This window comes from Tinamus guttatus, unplaced genomic scaffold (assembly GCF_059628265.1).
Source record: "Tinamus guttatus ecotype Peru unplaced genomic scaffold, ASM5962826v1 Tinamus_guttatus_pri_ptg000866l, whole genome shotgun sequence".
In the NCBI taxonomy this organism is placed as follows: Eukaryota; Metazoa; Chordata; class Aves; order Tinamiformes; family Tinamidae; genus Tinamus; species Tinamus guttatus.
This window is the reverse complement of record NW_028289400.1, coordinates 286,954-305,283: the sequence shown is the minus strand read 5'-3', so window position 1 is coordinate 305,283 and position 18,330 is coordinate 286,954. Positions and strand designations below refer to the sequence as shown.

General features: G+C 44.0%; 1 protein-coding gene across 1 annotated transcript; it reads right to left on the bottom strand.

The window, feature by feature from the left end:
• Positions 1-2,923: 2,923 nt before the first annotated feature.
• Positions 2,924-14,954, bottom strand: NFU1 (NFU1 iron-sulfur cluster scaffold). Its single transcript, XM_088537783.1, has 8 exons — positions 14,873-14,954; positions 12,489-12,595; positions 9,688-9,823; positions 8,413-8,479; positions 7,575-7,689; positions 6,367-6,430; positions 4,227-4,401; positions 2,924-3,156 (listed from the first exon to the last, which is right to left on the bottom strand). The coding sequence occupies exons 1-8, from the start codon at positions 14,917-14,919 to the stop codon at positions 3,109-3,111; spliced, it is 759 nt and encodes a 252-aa protein (XP_088393909.1). The 5' UTR covers positions 14,920-14,954; the 3' UTR covers positions 2,924-3,108.
• Positions 14,955-18,330: the final 3,376 nt, after the last annotated feature.

Sequence of the window (18,330 nt, the reverse complement as noted above, 5' to 3'; positions counted from 1 at the left end):
ATCTTCCAGTTTTCACATGCAACAAACTTAGCTCTGTGTCATTTTTCTGAAGTTTCTACATATTCCCCCTCTCCGATAAAAGCTAAAATTCATCCCCGAGATTATTTGTTACTTTATTCCAGGATTTGCTGCATGTGCAATAAGTGACTTGACGAACATTAGTAGTTCTTGCTGATGAAGACGTGCATATTATTAATGGAAAAATGTGAAAATAAGTTTCCGAATGTGTCACATACATTAACTTTTTAACCTAACAGTATAGATTATGATAAAAAAACTCCTTTCCTGGCCTCAATTTATGTCACTTGAAACAGATTTGGTTACAAATCCTGAATTTGAGATAGATTGCAAACTATCTCCTCCTAGAAAAAGAAAAAAGTATGTTCTGTGATCCTCAACAGAACACATTTTGAGTATTGAAATCTGGTAATCTGAGCCATTTCCCCCTGGGGCTGTGCTGAAAGTACCTGCTCCATAAATCCCGTCACCCAAACGCTGTCACGTCAAGTGCTTCTGTCCTGATGCTATCAGATGGCCGCCTTATAGACAAACAGGCTCATTTCTCCTGGAAGCAGGAATGAGTCACATCCTGACAAAAGAGCACGTCTCCACCTGTGAACAGTTTCAAGACAAGAATTTAGATTGCTGTAATCAACTGTTCCTATCAAAGAGAGCGCAAGAATAGCTTAGGAAACATAAATGGATGTTTTCTATATTTGAAACGGGTGCAAATAAAAATGGCCAAACAGCAGACAATCATCCTGCACTCATCTGTGGCACAGCAAAAAAGTGCTTTTGTACAACACAAGAAAAAAAGCACTTTTGTTACAACAGATTTTTTTTTTGCGATCATTAACTTAAATGTAATGCTTAACTGCAATTCTTGAAAATGTAACAGTCACAAAACTGTGCTGACCTGAATGTTACAGTACAGTTTGTCTACCACTTAGCTGAAGAGTCCTCCTAAAAAAAGAGGCCCCAGCACATCTTGTATCATGATGTTATGGTGGACATTGAACATGTAATTAAGTGTTAAGCTCTACTTTGAGCAGTCATTACTATTGTTTGCCTCCAAGTCCAGCAGTGTGCAAAGTTTGGGGGTTTTTGGAAGAGAAATGGGGGGAAAGGAGGGAATAAGGTGCCACATGGGAGGTGTTTTTATGGACTCACTGTACGAAATGGCTCTCTCCGGGACGGAGCTTGAGGAATTTGGTCAACCTCATGGAGGAAATACATTAGACATGCAATCTTCTCAGCCTTAAGATCTCAATCCTCAGTGAATGCAGCCTGAATTTGATCCTATTTGTACAAACCAAAACCCCATTAAAAATAACACTGGAAGTACAAACACAACAGCAGAAGCAGATCCTTACTGTACCTGAAAGAAATTAGTACATTGAAAGAATAAAGACCACATCATGAGAGAGACATTTTATTGAACACACAAAGTTATTTTGCTGCTGAATTATTGGTATGTATAGAGCCAAAACAGACAAATTAGGCTCAAAAAGCTCTGGTTTTGCAAAACCAGAATTACTAGCAGCCACTTGGTTTACTGATGAACAAGAAAGCAGCGACAGCACTTGCACACATTTCTGAATAGCATCAGCCTGCCTCAGGGGTATTTTCATCACCGATACACCTCTAAGATCAGGCACTGTGTATTTTGTAAGAGGGAGAAGAAAATATGGTAATTTCAAACTCAAAATCCTAGCTGGGTAATTTAAATGATATTAGGCTATTATTTTTACATGGAAGCTGAGGATCTGTTTTGCTAGCGTATTCGTTCTCAGATTCCCAACAAGTTGTATGAAGTTTGTGCTTACCACGTGCTGATCTGCATACCACAGAAAAGAGTCTCCACTGCCTGAACTGATCCACTTCAGGGACTCAGTGCAATTATACTGGCAAGGGGGAGCACACAGGAGGTTGTCAAATCCTTGCAACGGGGATTACTGCTGTAACTACAAGCCAAATAACAACCATAACCACAGCTCAACAGTCGCAGCGCAAAGAACCGGTATTCCCATTAGCCAAGCCATTTGCTAAAGCTAGGCACCAGGAAGAAACGAAGTCCTGCGGCACAAGAAATAGAGAGAAGCACTGGAAAAGCCTGACTTACGTATTTCAACTTCAGAACAATAAATATTTCCCTTCCCAGAGTCTGTAAAACCGGAGCGTGTTCTGCTCTGCCACGTCCTCGCTCGGCCAGGGCAGCCAAGGTACACACGGGCTGCGCTCCTTGGCGCTGCACAAGGAGCAAACAGGATACAGCATAGGCAAACACATTCATTTTCTTTGCTATACTACAAATGCAATTTGTGCCCTTAAGCACTGCACATTCATCTTTAGGAAATCCTCTTTTGCAAGTTTAAACAGACCACTAATGCCGGCTAAATAATTTTACTTCTAAATTAGCTAATTAGTTTCTCGAGTTACTATAGCTGATAAGGATCATCTAACATTTATTAAAAAAAGATACAACTTTTATAGTAACTCTTATTTTTGTTCCTGTTGTTATTGTTTGGGCAGTGTTAGGCAGCAAGTAGGGCAGGCAATTTTCACAAATACTGCCAATATTACATGCTCTTAAATGAACACTTGAAACTATTATTATTTTCCCATACAAAACTGGCAGCGATCAGAACCTTTAACCAAAGACATAAAATTAACAGTCCTGCATCTCCCATTTGTAGAACATGGGCAGATATTCCTGCAAGTGACATAAAGAGGTTTTGGGAGAAAAAATACTTTATTGCATAAAAAACAGTCGAGAGAAAAGCTACTTCCGTTCCCCTCCTTTTTTATTCTTTTTTTTTTTTTTTGTATTAAAGAACAATGGAAACATCCATCACCATTTTTAAATACCCGCCATTTGTTTTTTAAAACACATTGCAAAGAACTTAAAAACAGACCAAAAGGATTCTTTTCTGAGTACAAGAGATTTAATAAATTAGTGCACAAACAGCTTAAACTGAGGAGACATTTCACAGGAAAAAGTGCAGTTTTCTTTTTCTGAAAAGAAAGGCAAATTTGGTTGTTTCCCAGCACAGAGCTCATTTACATATGCAAGAGGTAAATACTTATTTGGCCACGGATGATGCTAGCTCAAGTAGAATTTGCTTCTTTCTCCACATCATCATCGTCGTCAACAACCTGAAATTGAAACCCAGAAGTGTAAACCAGGCAAGCAGTTTAATTCCAGGCTCCCCATAGGATTACATACAGAATTTGTGACATCAACCCCAACATTATCAGGTGCTTAATCCTTGTGGGACTCGAGAAGCAGTTATGTCACTTAGTAACAACAGGGAAAGGAAAAAGAAAGGAACTTAAAATCCCACATGCCATGAGGAACTGAGGCTGACACAAGAGGCTGGTCGAGCCAGCACAACAATCATTACAGTGTATCTTATTTTTATTAAGAGAACAAAAAGAAATGTGCATGGTAGGGGACAAAGGCTTGTGCTTTATTATCACACAGTCCCCAAAGCACAAAGCTGGCTTCCCCTGGCAAACACAGAACAGCTTCTTGTGAAGTAATCCCAGCTCGGAATACAGACAATAATGGTTTTGAGAATAGAAATCAACAGTGCTTTTGAAACTATGTAGTAGAACAAAAATGGGGAGGGAATACCAATTTTCCTGAGGGATACTGCTGGAGAATCTTTCAAATCAAGTTTAGAGCTAGAGCAGTTGCCTGGGGGAGTGGGTCACCAGATACAGGATGGGAATGAAGGGCAAGAGGGGGAAGTGGTCTTGCTTTCTTCAGTTTCACCTAAACATGGGTTTTAACAGCTAAACCAGTCTAGGAAAATGCACACTGTCCTCAGTTAATAATCCAGATACTCCAGCCTTCGACTTCGTTCTCTTCACACTCAATTTATAATCCCAGACCTGTACTGGGTATGAATTTCCCAGGAGGATTCTGAAGGAAACAGAGACATCTTCAAAGCACTCAAGGCTTCGTGGAAATCAGTTTTTATCCAGAAAATTAAAAAGACAGAACATATTGCTGAACTGTGCAGTAGCAGAGTATTCTCTTGAGTTGAGCATCACAGTACTCTGCATCATTTGCTTAAAAAGAGCATTTTCTGTCTTGGAAATATTGCCTCGACACAGGCTGTACTTTTGCTTGAACTGACAACCTGTGTGTGATGAGAAGGGACTGAGACCTTTTCCCTGTTTAAAAGACAACTGCTTTGTCCTGTCTCAGGTTGACCTACCTGTTCCACACCTTCCACCTCCGGGATGTAGAACTGCAGCATGTTCTGTATCCCGTTCTTCAGGGTTATGATGGAACTGGGGCAGCTGGTGCAGGAGCCCTGCAACTTCAGCTGCACTATCCCATCTTCAAAGCCTTTATAAATCACGTCCCCGCCGTCTTCTTGCACTGTTGGCCTAGCAGAAATACCCAGGGTCATGTAAGCATGGCTCTTCAGAGGTCTATTTAGTACCATACCTAAGAACTCGTCCCCTTTCACTACCACCAAGTGGTTCAGGTTTCCAACATTGTTGGAAACATATATATATTATATTTCAGTAGCCTTTCTCACATTCATGGCTACTGTCTTTCTATAGCATATTAAGCAAGAAGCTTGAGAGCACAGGCAGAAAAATGTCACTTTCTACAGGCCCATCCTCTATACTGTAACTTACTGTACAGTGAATGCAATAATATATAAGAGCATCTCAACTCTATGGCAGGGGTTGGATTCAGCCTTGAAAATGATCCCGATTTGCCTGTTTGTTGATAAAGAAACCAGATCACTTGAGACCAGAGCCCAGTGCGACTAACACTTCTGCAGCCTGGACTCCTTTTGCCACCAGCAAGTACCCAGCATTTTAACTGCATCCCCATAGCAACACTTCTCCAGACCATGCTAAAAGCATCAGGTTACTCCCAACAGAAGCTCTTTATACTCATTTCCAAAATAACTATTTTGTGAACTCTAACACTAACAGAATAATCTGCAAATCCAACACATTTATTAACAACTCACTGTAGCAAATTACCTCCATTCCAGAAAGGCAATAGATGTAACACATGACTAAAAACTCTTTTTTTTGTTGTTTTGAAGTAAGATTTTTAGCACACTACAATGCCTTTCAGATCTCCATTCCCGCCACCCTGCACCTTCCGACTTCTTTGCCCATATTTTTGATCAACAGTAAATGTTCTGTGTGCACCACCAGTGTATATAAAACTTATGTAAATTGTCCTGCTGTATAATTAAGTAAAATACAGTGCTGCTAGTGTACTCATCAACAGCTTCTTGATGCAGCAGAAAAAGAACGAAGAGTGGGGAAGAGAACCAGTAACTTTAACAGAAATTCTGGGGGTTTTAAGAAAGTCTTAGATTTCCCTCTGGCCTAACTCACCATAAGGATTTTAGGTCACCACGTACCCAAAACGAGTGGGGCTTCCTTGAATGCTACTTTCTATGATGACTTTGTATGAAATTTTACTTGGGTAAAATGTTTCAGAGCTTAGTATATACATCAATATTCCTGGAGAAAACATTTCAATGTATTTCTGCCTTCCTGCCTCTTTCCTTTGAGGCTCACTAACTAGTGCCGTGTGTCAGCTCTGAGATAAACACAAGGGTATTTTAAAATATACGTTCTTTTAAAAAATATAAAAAATACATATATAAAAGCTCAAATACACTGCATCTTCTGGAAAAATGAAAATGAATTCCATGATTTTGACCCAAGTACAAGTTTCTGGTTACTATAATTTGTGAGCTGGGGAAGGAGGTGCCATAAGACGTAAGACAACTTGGAAAAAACATCAGGTATTTTCACTGCATCCAGAATGTCACATTTCTCATTTCCAAATTCAAGCTGTTTTAAAATAAAGATGAAATGGCATAAGGCCAAAATCCAGTAAAGCACAGGCAGGCAGGAAAACCTGTTAGTGAATCTTCTGAGAACAGCCAATCTATATAACCTATTTTGCCTGAAACACTTGAAAGGACGGGTAGAATGAAGACAGAGATGAATAAATAGAGAAAAAGAAAGAGCTTACCACAAAAGACTATTTCTGTTGTTTGCATTATTTAGCAATAATTAGGTTAAATCCAATGGGCCTGTTTAAATGAACTTTTCTATCCGCTGTACTCTAAACCACTCGGTGATACGGACTCTGCTCAGCACATAGTTTGTTTAAATAGGAAAAGCAGATAAAAAAAACCCTTCAACTGGGGCAAACAGTATTCAAAGCTCTGGCCAGTTTTGCATTTTATACTGCCACGCTTGATACTGAACTGTGAAATTACAATCAGCTAGGAAAAAATGCCCTGTTCTCCAAATCACTCCAAAAATCTAGTCCGACTCCTTCATCTAGTAGTTTTCCTAGTTTACCTTATTCTTGTGTCCAGAAGTTCTTTAATCATTAATACGACTTCGTCATCATCTTCTGAGGGAGCTTTGGAGGAAAAAAGGGAAAAAACAGGTGGAGCAGCAAATCAAAACACAGGAGGAGTCTCATTATGGTTACTAACACTATATATCTGTAATAGCAGTTTGAAGTAGTATCAACATTGCTGAGATGACTGAAACCAAAAGGCCAAGTCTAATTCAGAGTAAACATCTTCCCCGGAATTGCACATATTTACATCACAGAGTTTCAACATAAACCAATTTTGCTTCAGTTCTCCCCAAAAAACAGACAAAGGCCTTAACAGACAATTGCAGACAACTTCCCCCTGCTAAATAAAGGAAAATCTACATGAATATTAGAAGAAACTCCAGGCATGATAAGAGCAAGGAGCAATTAAACAACCACAGTCTTCCTTACAACACTGTAAAAAGAAAACTTGTACAAGCAGGTAAGTTGCAAATGAAAAAATAAAGGGCAAATAACTCTCCTTGAGTTAAATTACTTTCAATTACAATTTGGAAGAGAAATACAGAGCCAGGTTTGATTAAGAACCTGCAAAATGGTAATTAGTAGTATCACAGGAGTATCATTAGTAGTATCATAAAGAAGTGTAATAACTCTAAAAGCGTTTGCAACTGAAGATCATAGCTCTGGATTCTTGAGGGGAAAAAAAAGAGCATTTGCTTTTAGTTATGCCCCCAAAGTCCTCTAGGCATGTCACATTTTTCACAATGTCCTTTTAGGGGAAGCAAAATAGATAGCCTTTAATGCTTCTGTGCTACTTTTTACTTTTCACTGTCACTGCAGGCTTTCTAGAAACCCTGTTTGCCATCTCCAGCTATTTACTTAATCTTATCTGCATATGTTAACACATGTAGATGACTTAACATTTCTTGTTCATATGAGACCATAAACCAATCATAAATACATGGGCATTAAGCCTGGACACTCCTTTTTGATTATACTCATGCTGTGTTAGATAAGAATCAGGCTTTATATTCACAGCCAGGCAGCTGTTTTTGACAGTTTCTTCCACTAGAACGTCTGCACTCTGCAAATTCTTTCCTGTGTTAACTGCTTTCAATTTAAATTCTCCTGCATTTGGTACAAATGCAGGATGTTCTGGGTATGGTAGGATGAAAAGCAGAGGGAGGAAGATCCTGGCCTCTTGCTGCAGAGCTCAATTTACCTGTATCTGTCCTAGGAGCCTCTTCAGTAACTACAGGTAAACCAGAGGCAAAGAAATCCATTATGGTTGCATAAATATCTGGTTTCAGCAAGTTCCAATCAAGGTCTTCACTCTCCTATGAAAATCAGAGGAAAAAGGAATAAAAATCACAGCATCTGCCTCTCAGTAATAATAAATTACATCAGCATCTGTCTTAGGCTAAAAATATAATGGTGATTGTGTTTGATGTATTATTGCATAGTTTTGTGAAGTGTGGCTTGGTCAAAAATGTTTGGTAAGACTCTATTTAAAATAATCAACAGGAAGGTTTCCTTGTTTGCAAGCCAAATGCTATACAAAAAACCCTAAAAACCCAACCCCTAACAACTGAGGTTGAAAAATAAAGTTTCCCAAGTAATGTTATTTGACACATTTTTGCCAAATTGCTCCCGAGACTCAGATCAGAGTTTGGTTCCAATTGATTCCGAGGCAAAGCATTATTCCCTGAATTGCCCTGTGCTCTCCACACAATAAAAACGTAACTGTGGGATTACTACGCAAAGCCTTCCCGCTGCTGCTATCAACTCCACACCTTAAACAAACACAACACTGTGGTCTTGATGCCAATCATTAAACAATTTCAGCTGGATGAGATCTTGGGAAGCCATCCATTCCAACTGTTCCAAGCCAAGGCAACTTCCAAGCCTGCTCCAGGCCTCATCGAGTCACTCGTTGACCATTTGCACGGGCAGAGAATCTACAACTTGTGTGGGCAACCTGTTATCTGCTCCACAACCATCTATTGGGCAGCTGGAAAGCAGTTCATATTTTAGCATATTTGACTCGCTGCTCTGCTTACCTTTGTGACTGTTATGAAGTCTGGCCCAAAGAAAACACTTTTAACTCCTTCGATTCGGAATAGCTGTCTAAAACAAAGCAAAGCACACACTTAGGCCAAGCACCTAAGATTTATTTAATCCATCCTAGAAAAAAAGTTCTAGAATATGTTTTTGGACTAAAATAAGCACATCTGAAAACAGAACCAGTAGGAGAGTCTGGCAGTTAATTCACCTGCAGTTTGGCACCTTCTCTGTTTCACTCTTTTCTTTGGAAAATTCATTTTCTATTTGAAGATAAGTGACCATTCCAATTACAAAAACTGTAATCTGCAGCTTAACAATACACGTTAGTCACGTAATTGTCTTCCCCTAAGCTGCACAACACACACAATGAAAGCGCTCTTGCCTCGGTACACATTCTAGCATACACATCACCTTTGATGAAAACGTCTCCTTGAAGATATCTGACAACATAAAGCCACTTGCTGACAGCTACTTGCATTCTGCAGCCTAACGTACTTGGGCATCATCAGATCCTACTGCTTCAGCAGCCTGACAACGTATTTTGATGTCCTGGAAAGCTTTCACGTTGCATTTGCTACCTTGAAGTCGCAGGGCTTTGCTTGTGAAGGTGCTGTGTGCTCTCGCTTTGGATCTTACTCCACGTTATGCACTTTGGTATTGAGACTCGCAACACCCAAGACCCAACACAGATCAAGCCTGAAAAAACAGGCCAAAACTTGTTTTTTTCAGCATCTGAAGCTTCACTCTCTTCAAAGGAAACATCCATTGGCTCTGAAGTTCAGGTTAACATCACCCTTTGCCAAGTAAAGCAAGTTACTAATATTAACTTGTAACATTTGTGACTATTTCATTCCTTACATTGCCTGTTTCCTAACTCTGAAGGGTTGTATCATCTCCAAGCAGCTACTCAAAGCAGGAGTTTAGGAACCTTGAGGAAAGGCTTTAGAAACTCAAGGCAAGAGGCCTCACCAATCAATGGAAGATATGCAGCACATCTTCAAGATTACTGCACTTTATTGCTACTTAATCCAGCTGCACGTAGCAGATTGCAAGGCATTCTGCTGCAGCGCTGACACGGGTAGCACAGAAACACAAAGATTATTTCAGTAACCACAATATTGCCAGCTTCAATTTTATGCACCAGTAAGGCACCAAGAAAACCCGAAATCCAGCCCCCCTGTTCCTGAACACCCAGTTATGTTCAGAACATCAGCTGTAGACACCCACCCCACACAGGTCTCCCAAGCAAATGATGACAAGTTGAATGATACCTTGCCAAGGGTGAGCAGAACGCTGCAGCTGGCGAGGAGAACTCCATAGTCCTGGACTCCAGCACTTCTTTCCCTGGAATAAACTTCAAACTATTCGGGTTTGGTGTGTCCTGAGTTTGAATAAACAGGCATCTTGCTGGAAATCAAGAAAGAAAAAAAGAAAAAAGAAGTTAATGTAATCAGGTAGAAGCAGCTTAAGTGAAGAAATTCAAAGATCCTTCTTACTGAATCAAGTCAAGACTATTATTGATCGTGGTGCTGTGAAAAACAAAGAGCAGTCTGTGTAATGATACCTCCAAAACAAGATTCAGTGGGTTCTGTGAAAGCATCTAAACTAACACAAACACTGACTGCCAAACACAGACTTTTTATCTCATGAGGAAAAGCAGATAAATGGAACCTTGTTTATTTACTGAAGTTACTGGCAGGGTGAGGATCTTTTTATTTAGAAAGAGTGTTAAAAGAAAAAAAAAAACAGTTCTTAAATGAAAATGAAAACTATACTTTTGAGAAGTACTTTTAATAGCATATTTTCCCGTGGACACACAGAGGGTGTCTGATATTTCCCTGAAGGTAAATAGCAGTTTGAGACATTCCCCTCTCCTATTTTTCCTCCCGGTCGCTACTCTCCCTGCATACCTAATCACAGCACAAAATTGCCAATGATGTTTGCTCTTCTCAGAGTACTATGGTACATTCAGCAAACAAGAAAATCCATCTTAAAAATAAAAATCCCTGGGAACTCATATTTATAAATAAACCATAGCCCAAAAATAAGCTTACATTAACTGTGGAGATGTATGATATAGAGGGATTTAAAGCAACAAAAAGAGCTGACATTTTCATTTCCTAAGCTGCCATTTTGATGGTGACTCTTTAGTAGCAGATGACAAATCAGGCTATTTATAAATTGCCAAATTGTTCCTGCAGGTGCCTGTCATGGTAACAACCCATTTAACTTGAACACACACGATGGCCAAGCACGTATGTGCTCCTTGTTTAAAGGAGAAAATACAAGAGACTTATAGAGAAATGCTTGTGTTTTCACATGAAAAAATACAGTCCTGATTCCTCAAGCAGCTCCTCAGCTTCATGCACAGGGATAGCAGGACACATCCTCCAACACAGGATGGAAAATCAGTGTAAGTTACAAATAGCCTCCAAAGTGCATGTGGATGGTGTCACCCGAGGATGCTCTGCCACATCTCTGCAAGTTAATGGGGAATGGGCTGTCCTCCCCCATGGAGCTAAGCAGAAAAACGTCCATGTAGCAACTGTATTTTAATGCAAAAGTTATTGTTTTCTGCAGCTGAAAAACCCATCTTCCTAAGAGTCTTTTCTTTTTCAATAATCAAGCTGGTATTCTTCCTAGAACTGTGAATAACTCAGGCCAAATCAATTACTCAGTAGCTGGTATGGTAACACGTATATTGTTCAATTCCCCAAGGAACACAGTACGTCCTTGGTTATAATTTTATCATCTACTCAAGTAAAAAGAAGATATCTAATAGAGGCAGGCTTTAAAAGAACATTTGCAAAAGCAGGTAAAACACTTGCATGACTAAAGCTTTCACAGTCTCCCTGTTTAACTACGTGACTAAATTTGAAATGAAAAACCATGATGCACAGACCAGATAGCACTGGACTCCCTTGAAATCAGAATTAAAAAGAAACCGCTGCCGGAGCGGATTCATTTAAATAAGATTTCCATTTCTGACTAATTCCATGCAACAGCACCTGCAGATTATTTTTTAAAGATCTTTTGCTAGAGCAGTTGCAAAAGCAGAATCATTTTCTGAAGCACAACTTCATAAACTGGGGGAGGGCAGCTTGCTGAGTATGAAAATGAAAAACTGCCTTATGAAATTGTACAAAGAGATACCAAAAAAGGCAAATCTCAGCCTTTGCTTTTCTAGGCTTTCATCAGGTTCTTACTGCAGATAATACGAATGGGGAACATGTCCTTTGACAGAACCTTTGCTCTTTTGCAGCGTTTTTGTCCTGAACAGACACAGTGTGTAAGTGAGAATCTGAACTCTGCCTCATACACGCGTTTCATTTGCTACAGGTGTCTTTAACCTGAAGTGAAAATGTCAGGTCAAGTCTGCCTGACATAATTATGAACAACTTAACCATGCAGAGATCACTGAAACCACTGCAGAGGCTGACGGGCTGGGGGGGCAGCGCTTGTCTTGCTAGTAAGATAGATTTGAAGCACAATATATGCACAAATAGACAAATAGGAATTGGAGCAAAATGGAAAAAAAGCAAGATTTACTTCAAGTGTGAATATCCTCAGCTCTAGATCAGACCAGATACGTACATGAGAACATACCCAGAAGGAGAAAAATTAAAAATAATAATTAAAAAAATCAACAAACCACATTACTGCTTTACTGCTCCAAAAATGTATTTGTACGATTACTCCCTGGATGGTCAAAAACTCAACAGAACAGCCAGTAAAAGGAGGTCTTTCATAAAGGGTGTATTCACACCAAGAGAGAATTTAAATAAAAAAAGTGCAGTAAAGCCCAAATTGACTGATTTGCACCAGCAAAGCTCCTTCCAAGTCTTGGCAGCTCTGCGACATAGGAAAAGCCTAGATTATAGAGTGTGGAAGTGAGCAAGCCAAGTCTTCTCTCCAAGCTCCACATGTGCTTGCACCTCATTAAAAAACATCCAGAATATTTCACCAAACTCAGATTTCAGAATAAAAGTATACTTTCATTATTACCACACAGTAAAGAATGCCACAATGCATTCATTGCTTATTTTTTTACACATTTTAAATCTGTATTTACCTGCATTCCTCAATACCACAGATGGGAGAAATGGCTTCTTTTGTACGAGTTGGTGGAGAGACTGTTTCGTTGTCAAATTATGGTCTTTCCTCAACACATGACAGAACCTAGAGAGAAATAATTTTGGTAATTATTCCCAAATTAGGAGTTTGCCCTTCTGCAGAACCCGAAAGAGAGAGAATTCCACAAGACCTTAGTGCACAACTCAGGAGGACCCTCACATACCTTCATCCCATGAGGAAGCAGCAAAGGTTTTATTACAGGTTATATTTCAATATATCCCCATAGAGTTTTCCCCATTGGAGTGCATATTTGCAGCAGAAATAAACCAGACGTGCAGCACTTGCCCTCCCTCTCACATTTCATAACAAATTCAAGTTAATTGTCCCACTTTTAAACACCTACAAGTTAGCCTGACTCCTTCACAGTTACTAAAGGGAGGTAAATCCCCTTATATACCCATAACAGAGGATAAACATGACAGAGGTTTTTCGTTGTCTTCCCCTTCAGTGGAGCAAGAACCTAAAGCTCTAGCTGGGACTGGATGCCCCATTTTTCAAGGATTACAGCTAGTTGGGAGGAATCCAACCCCAAGCACCTGAGGCTAAACAGAGACCAGAATATACTCCCCTACTCCAACAGTTCAGCTGGCCAAATATAAGGCTCTTCTATATGTGACTTGGAGGATATAAGACTGGCTAAACCGGTAACGCAGCGGCTGCCCTTACACAAACAATCCTCTTAAGAGAGGAGCTGACAAAACAGTGTTTGGATAAGAGACAAAACTATTAGCTGGACTTACTAAACCATACCTCACCGCCTCTCTTTCTTCCCTTTCACAAACAAATACATTGGGAAAATTCCACTTTGGGTATTTATTCTGGGGAAAAAGACTTTCAGCATGAAAACACGCAAAGTAAAATTAAAAGCTCTTGTCCTCGCTGGTCACACAAACCAGCAGGCAAAGGAGGGGAAATATCTGCTAGGAGAGAGCTCGCAGCAGGGAAAGCAGAAGGAAGAAGCAAGGCAGAGAGAGCTGAACCATGGGCCTAACGTTCAAAAGTTCGACTAGGCCCTTACACATCTGATTTCTGTAAGTCCACATACAACCAGCCCATAGAACGCTTATCTTTATGTGTAAATTCCTGATGTTTAACTCGTTAGAGACACGAAACTCCAAACAAACTCCAGAGGCAGCACTGCTGTACACAAACCAAGCGCTACCACCTCGGCGTTTTTGGGATGAGAAAACAGCATTCTGTGAGTCCAAGGAATGCTGCTGGGTGGCTCTTCCCATGCGCCTGGAGGAGCCTACGTACCTCAAAGCAAAGCAAAAGTCAGAAAACGGAGCCAAAGGACCCCTTCACGGGGAAGACAGCTCAGATAACAACAAATACCTCGTGTATTAATGTTTGTCTGGTTTTGTCTTCAGCGTATAGTGGAGGGAAGGGTTGGTGAACCAAGGGGAACAAACGTGCAGGGGCTATTACTAAACACAAAAGAGATCCTGACTCTTAAGAGCCACCACACGTGGGCCCCGGGGAGCCCTCCTCGTTGCATGGAAAAGGGGGTTCGTTTTTCTTCATTGCACATACGGAGGGGTCGAATCATCCTTCACTGCATGGTCCTTATTGCACATAGCGGGGCATTAACCTGTATTACGTGGTCCTAAGCACACGTGGAGGGGAATCAACCCACGCTGCATGGGCTGGAGAACGGACGGGGGGAATTTCCCCTCAATTCATGGTCCCGAGCACACGTGTGCAGGGGGGATTTCCCCTCTCTATACGGTCCTTACCATATGCTAGGGGAATTAACCCACACTACATGGTCCTAAAAATACATCGGGGGGGATTTCCCTTCAATACATGGTCCCGAGCACACGTATGGGAGCACCCCTCAATACACGGGCCCACACACACAGAGGGAGATTCCACCTCACTATATGGTTTTATTGCACGGTGGGGGCATTAACCCGACCTATACAGTCCTAAGGACACGTAGGGGGGATCTGCCCTCACTACATGACCCTAAGCACAAGTACCCCCGCTAGCACATGTGGGGCGACATGTCCCCTCCCTCCGCGCTCCTCACTGCCTGGGGGGGGATTAGGCCACCCCGTAGGTTCCTTTGAGCACCCAGGGGTGACCCCCCTTCCCCACAGGGCCCCAGGCACCCGCACGGGGCAAATCCTCCTCACAACCCGGCCCGACGCCCCACACGGAGGGGCCGTTAGGCCGGCGGTTGCCGCCTCGCCCGGCCCTAACCACGGCGGGGAGAAAACCCCGCAGCGGGCGAGGGGAGGGAAGGGGGCCGCGCACCGAGGGACCGCGCGGGGAGACGGGGGCGAAGGAAGGGGGCGGCGCGGCCCCGCAATCACCTACCGGCCGCGCAGCGCCGCCAGCGCGCCCAGGCCCCGCGCGGCCGCCATCTTGGCGCTCCCCGGGCCGCCGCCGGCGCCGCCGCGGCCCCTGGCGGCCAAGGGCGGGAACGGGCGCGCGCGGGAAACGGCGCGGGGGCGCGCGCGGGGGCGCGCGCGGGGGCGCGCGCGGGGGCGCGCGAAACGGCGCAGGGGCGCGCGCGCCCAGGGGCTGCAGCGGGCCGGGGGCTCGTGCAATGGCGCCGACGGTGGTTGCAAAGCGGGGACCTGCCGGGTGCAATATAGGGACACGCTGGCTGCGATACAGGGACACGTTGCATGCGCAGCGGGGAGATGCTGGGTGCAATACAGGGACATGCTGGGTGCGCTGGGTGCAATACAGGGACATGCTGGGTGCACAGCGGCGGGTACAAAGGGGATGGAAAGGAGGGAGGCGGCTGTGACCACAAAGTGGGTGCAGAGGTGCCTGCAAAAACAGGGGGGCAGACACTCTACCTGTAAAGAGGATGGAGGGAGGGATGGCGTCTAAAGAGGGTTGCTGCATTTGTGCATTTTGCTCCAGGGTAGCGTTTTTAAACAGCCTAGAGGGCAGGAAACCCTCCCCTGGATGGGAGAGTCTTTAATGGTTTAATGAATCTCTGTAAACTGAGTTTTGCAGTAGCAGGATGGTGGTGGGGCTCTCCATGGCTCCGGGGAGCCCTTGGGGACCTTCAGGGACAGCCAGGATGTCCCATAAAATCAAAACTCTGCCCCGGAGTTACCAAGAAAGTGGGAGCGGAGCCCTCCTCCCAGAAACCCACCAGTCCTAGGTCTGCAGAAAAAAATATTTATAGGTTAATGCATTTATTTTGGTTGCCGGCTCTTTGGGATGGAAACCCTGGGTTTTTCAGGTTCCGATCACTGCTTCACTCGGCACCCAAAACCCCACAGGTGTCTGCAGGCTTGGAGACCGCCGGGACTTGGGGAAAATGTTTTGCACCAGCAGAGGGGAAGGACCACAGAGCAGCAAAGGAGCATTTTAATCAGGTACGGTTTTAATAAAATGTACATAAGTTTACAAGGTGAACATTTCTTCATAGAGATTATCGCCAACGTAACCGCGTCCGGAGTGCGACACGACTCCATGCATCTGCGCGCAGGAGGGATTGCCAATACTGCTCAGAATTGCCCCAAAAACAAGGCAGCTCCAGGGACGCTCTGCTCCCAGGACGGGCGCCCGGGGGTCCCGCGGGGATGGTTGTCACAGCGAGCGGAGGACGCGGATGCCCCCGGCCTGTCGCCGAGGCCGCGAGAGCTTCGGCCGCGTTGGGGTTGTTCTCCTCATCCCCCGACAAGCAGACGCTTAGAAAAAACACCAAAAGGAGAAAAAAAAAAAAAAAACAAAAAAAAACCCTCCCTGCATACAATTATTTATCCCTTTTGGGAGGAGGAAGTGGGGTCTGGCAGGGAGAAGCGTTCTCAACGCCAGGCCGCGACGGAGCATCAGGAACACTGCGAAAGCCGTCGGGTTTCAGGACGCGGCCGCGACCTGCTGCAAGAGCACATGAGTCTATCGGTGTGCCAAAAGCCTTGATTTAACACCATAAAAAAAAAAAAGGAGGGGGAAAAAACCAATTCAACTCCCCAGCGCAACGGTCTTTGGCGGAAGCTGAGATAAAGTCACCAATTACCACTTTGGAGTGATTGAGAGTTTAGGGATTATACAGACCGCAGGCTTGATTAGGTGCAAGTGGAGACGCGCTCGGGCGCCGAGGGCATCTCCCGGGCGCTCCGGGCATGCCGGGGTGACGGACCGAGTGTGCGCCGGCTTCCAGGCTGTAAACTTCACCCAGACCACGCAGGGCCGGGCACTGAGCCGGGGGGACGAGCCACGGTTACGAGTGGTGAAAACACTGTGCCGGGTCGCGCAAAGCGCGGGTTGACGCGAAGCGGCTGGTCCCGTTCCGCGCGCTGCGGAGCACGGAGAGCTTCTCCTCTTGGCATGCAGGAGCTCCAAGTAAACACGTTGGAGGGCAGGATTTTAACTGCGTTTGAGGTCAGCGATGACGCCAGGACAGAGCCACGGCTTCTCCCGGCGCGGGATTGTCGCAGGAGCCGGGCAGGTCCCGGAGGGATCCGGGCCGAGGAGCTGCCAGGAGACTGCAGGACGGTACCAGACGTTTAGTGCAGCTTTATAACGATGGCAGCAGCGGTTTTGTTCACAAAACCGGCTTTAAAATGCTGAGTTCAAGCTATGCTGCTGCTTGCCCTTACTGATGAGGTGGCAAAGAAAACTATAAGCGTCCTTCTGAGTGCATTGAAACCAGTCAACTCGACGAACTATAGGAATGAAATTTCTGCTTATCACTCATCCCACTAAAGCTGCAGCACTGGCAGTGTAGGATTAGGAGGAACACAAGTTGGAAATGACAATGGGTCAGATTAACGGGCATTAAAACTCAATTTTCTGACCGAAAGCTGCATTACCTCAGAGGTCACGTGCAAAGATTCACACCAGCTTCCTTCCCTCCCACCCCTGTATATTTAAAACCATTTCACCACTGGACACACGCTGGCAGGATCACGAGCTTTCCGGAGCGCGCTTTGCTTGCTCTGGTGTGTAAAGTGCTTTAAGAACACGAGCTGCCGAAACACCAGCTGGAAATGCAGCTTTCCGTAGCTGTGTTTCCTTCTGCTAACTTGGACATTCCCAGTAGTGGACGTGAAACAAGTGGGGCGTTTGAGGGCGTTTCACAGAGTCATCCAAAAGTGACTTTTCAAGTAAAAATGAAAGAGAGGAAGGAGAGGCTGAATCCAGTTACCAGACGTAATGCCTTGAACATGCAACTTATTTACACGCGGTACCTGCTCATCCTGGCAAAGCATCTCCTAACTCCAAGCTTCATTCCTGCGCTTCCCTCAGCGCCCCAAGGGCACGGAGCAACCTGGGGACAAACTGGGTCTCCTGGCTGCACGTTGAATGAGTCGAGGCCCTCAAACTCGGTGTCCTTCGGAGCCCTCAAATTTCACAGTTTGGTATCACAGTTGTTCTCAGCATCTCCCATCGCTCCAATCCAGCAGCAGCATCTTTGGTCAGTTCCTTTCAGGTATTTGCTTTAAAAAAAACCCACTTCATGACAGCAAAAAATACAACAGGCAACAGCTTCAGCTTAGCTGCTTGGGAGAAACCCAGACCTATCTTTACAGTACTTTATTTTCCACGATTGGTGAGAGAAAAGAACAAGAAAAACCCTCTAAACAACCCATGTGCACCAATATTGACTCCAGCTCACAAAGCAGCAGGGCAGCTCCATACAACGTGACCTGCCCTGGGCTCAGCAGGTCATTCCTGGTCAGCAGCTGAACCGTGCAAGCCAGCTCGGCCTCCTTGCTCTCCAATACTGTCCCTTTGTCCCCTCGTGACTTTTTAGACCTTAGTACGAGTTCTCTCTTGCTTCCAGGCCATGTCGAGCATGTCCATCC

Coding starts and splice junctions, on each gene's coding strand:
- NFU1 (XM_088537783.1), bottom strand. CDS start 14,919: ATGGCGGCCGCGCGGGGCCTGGGCGCGCTGGCGGCGCTGCGCGGCCG. Junction 7,690..8,412: donor ACTTCATAACAGTCACAAAG/GTAAGCAGAGCA, acceptor TGATTTTCATAG/GAGAGTGAAGACCTTGATTG. Junction 6,431..7,574: donor GGCTCCTAGGACAGATACAG/GTAAATTGAGCT, acceptor TTTCCTCCAAAG/CTCCCTCAGAAGATGATGAC.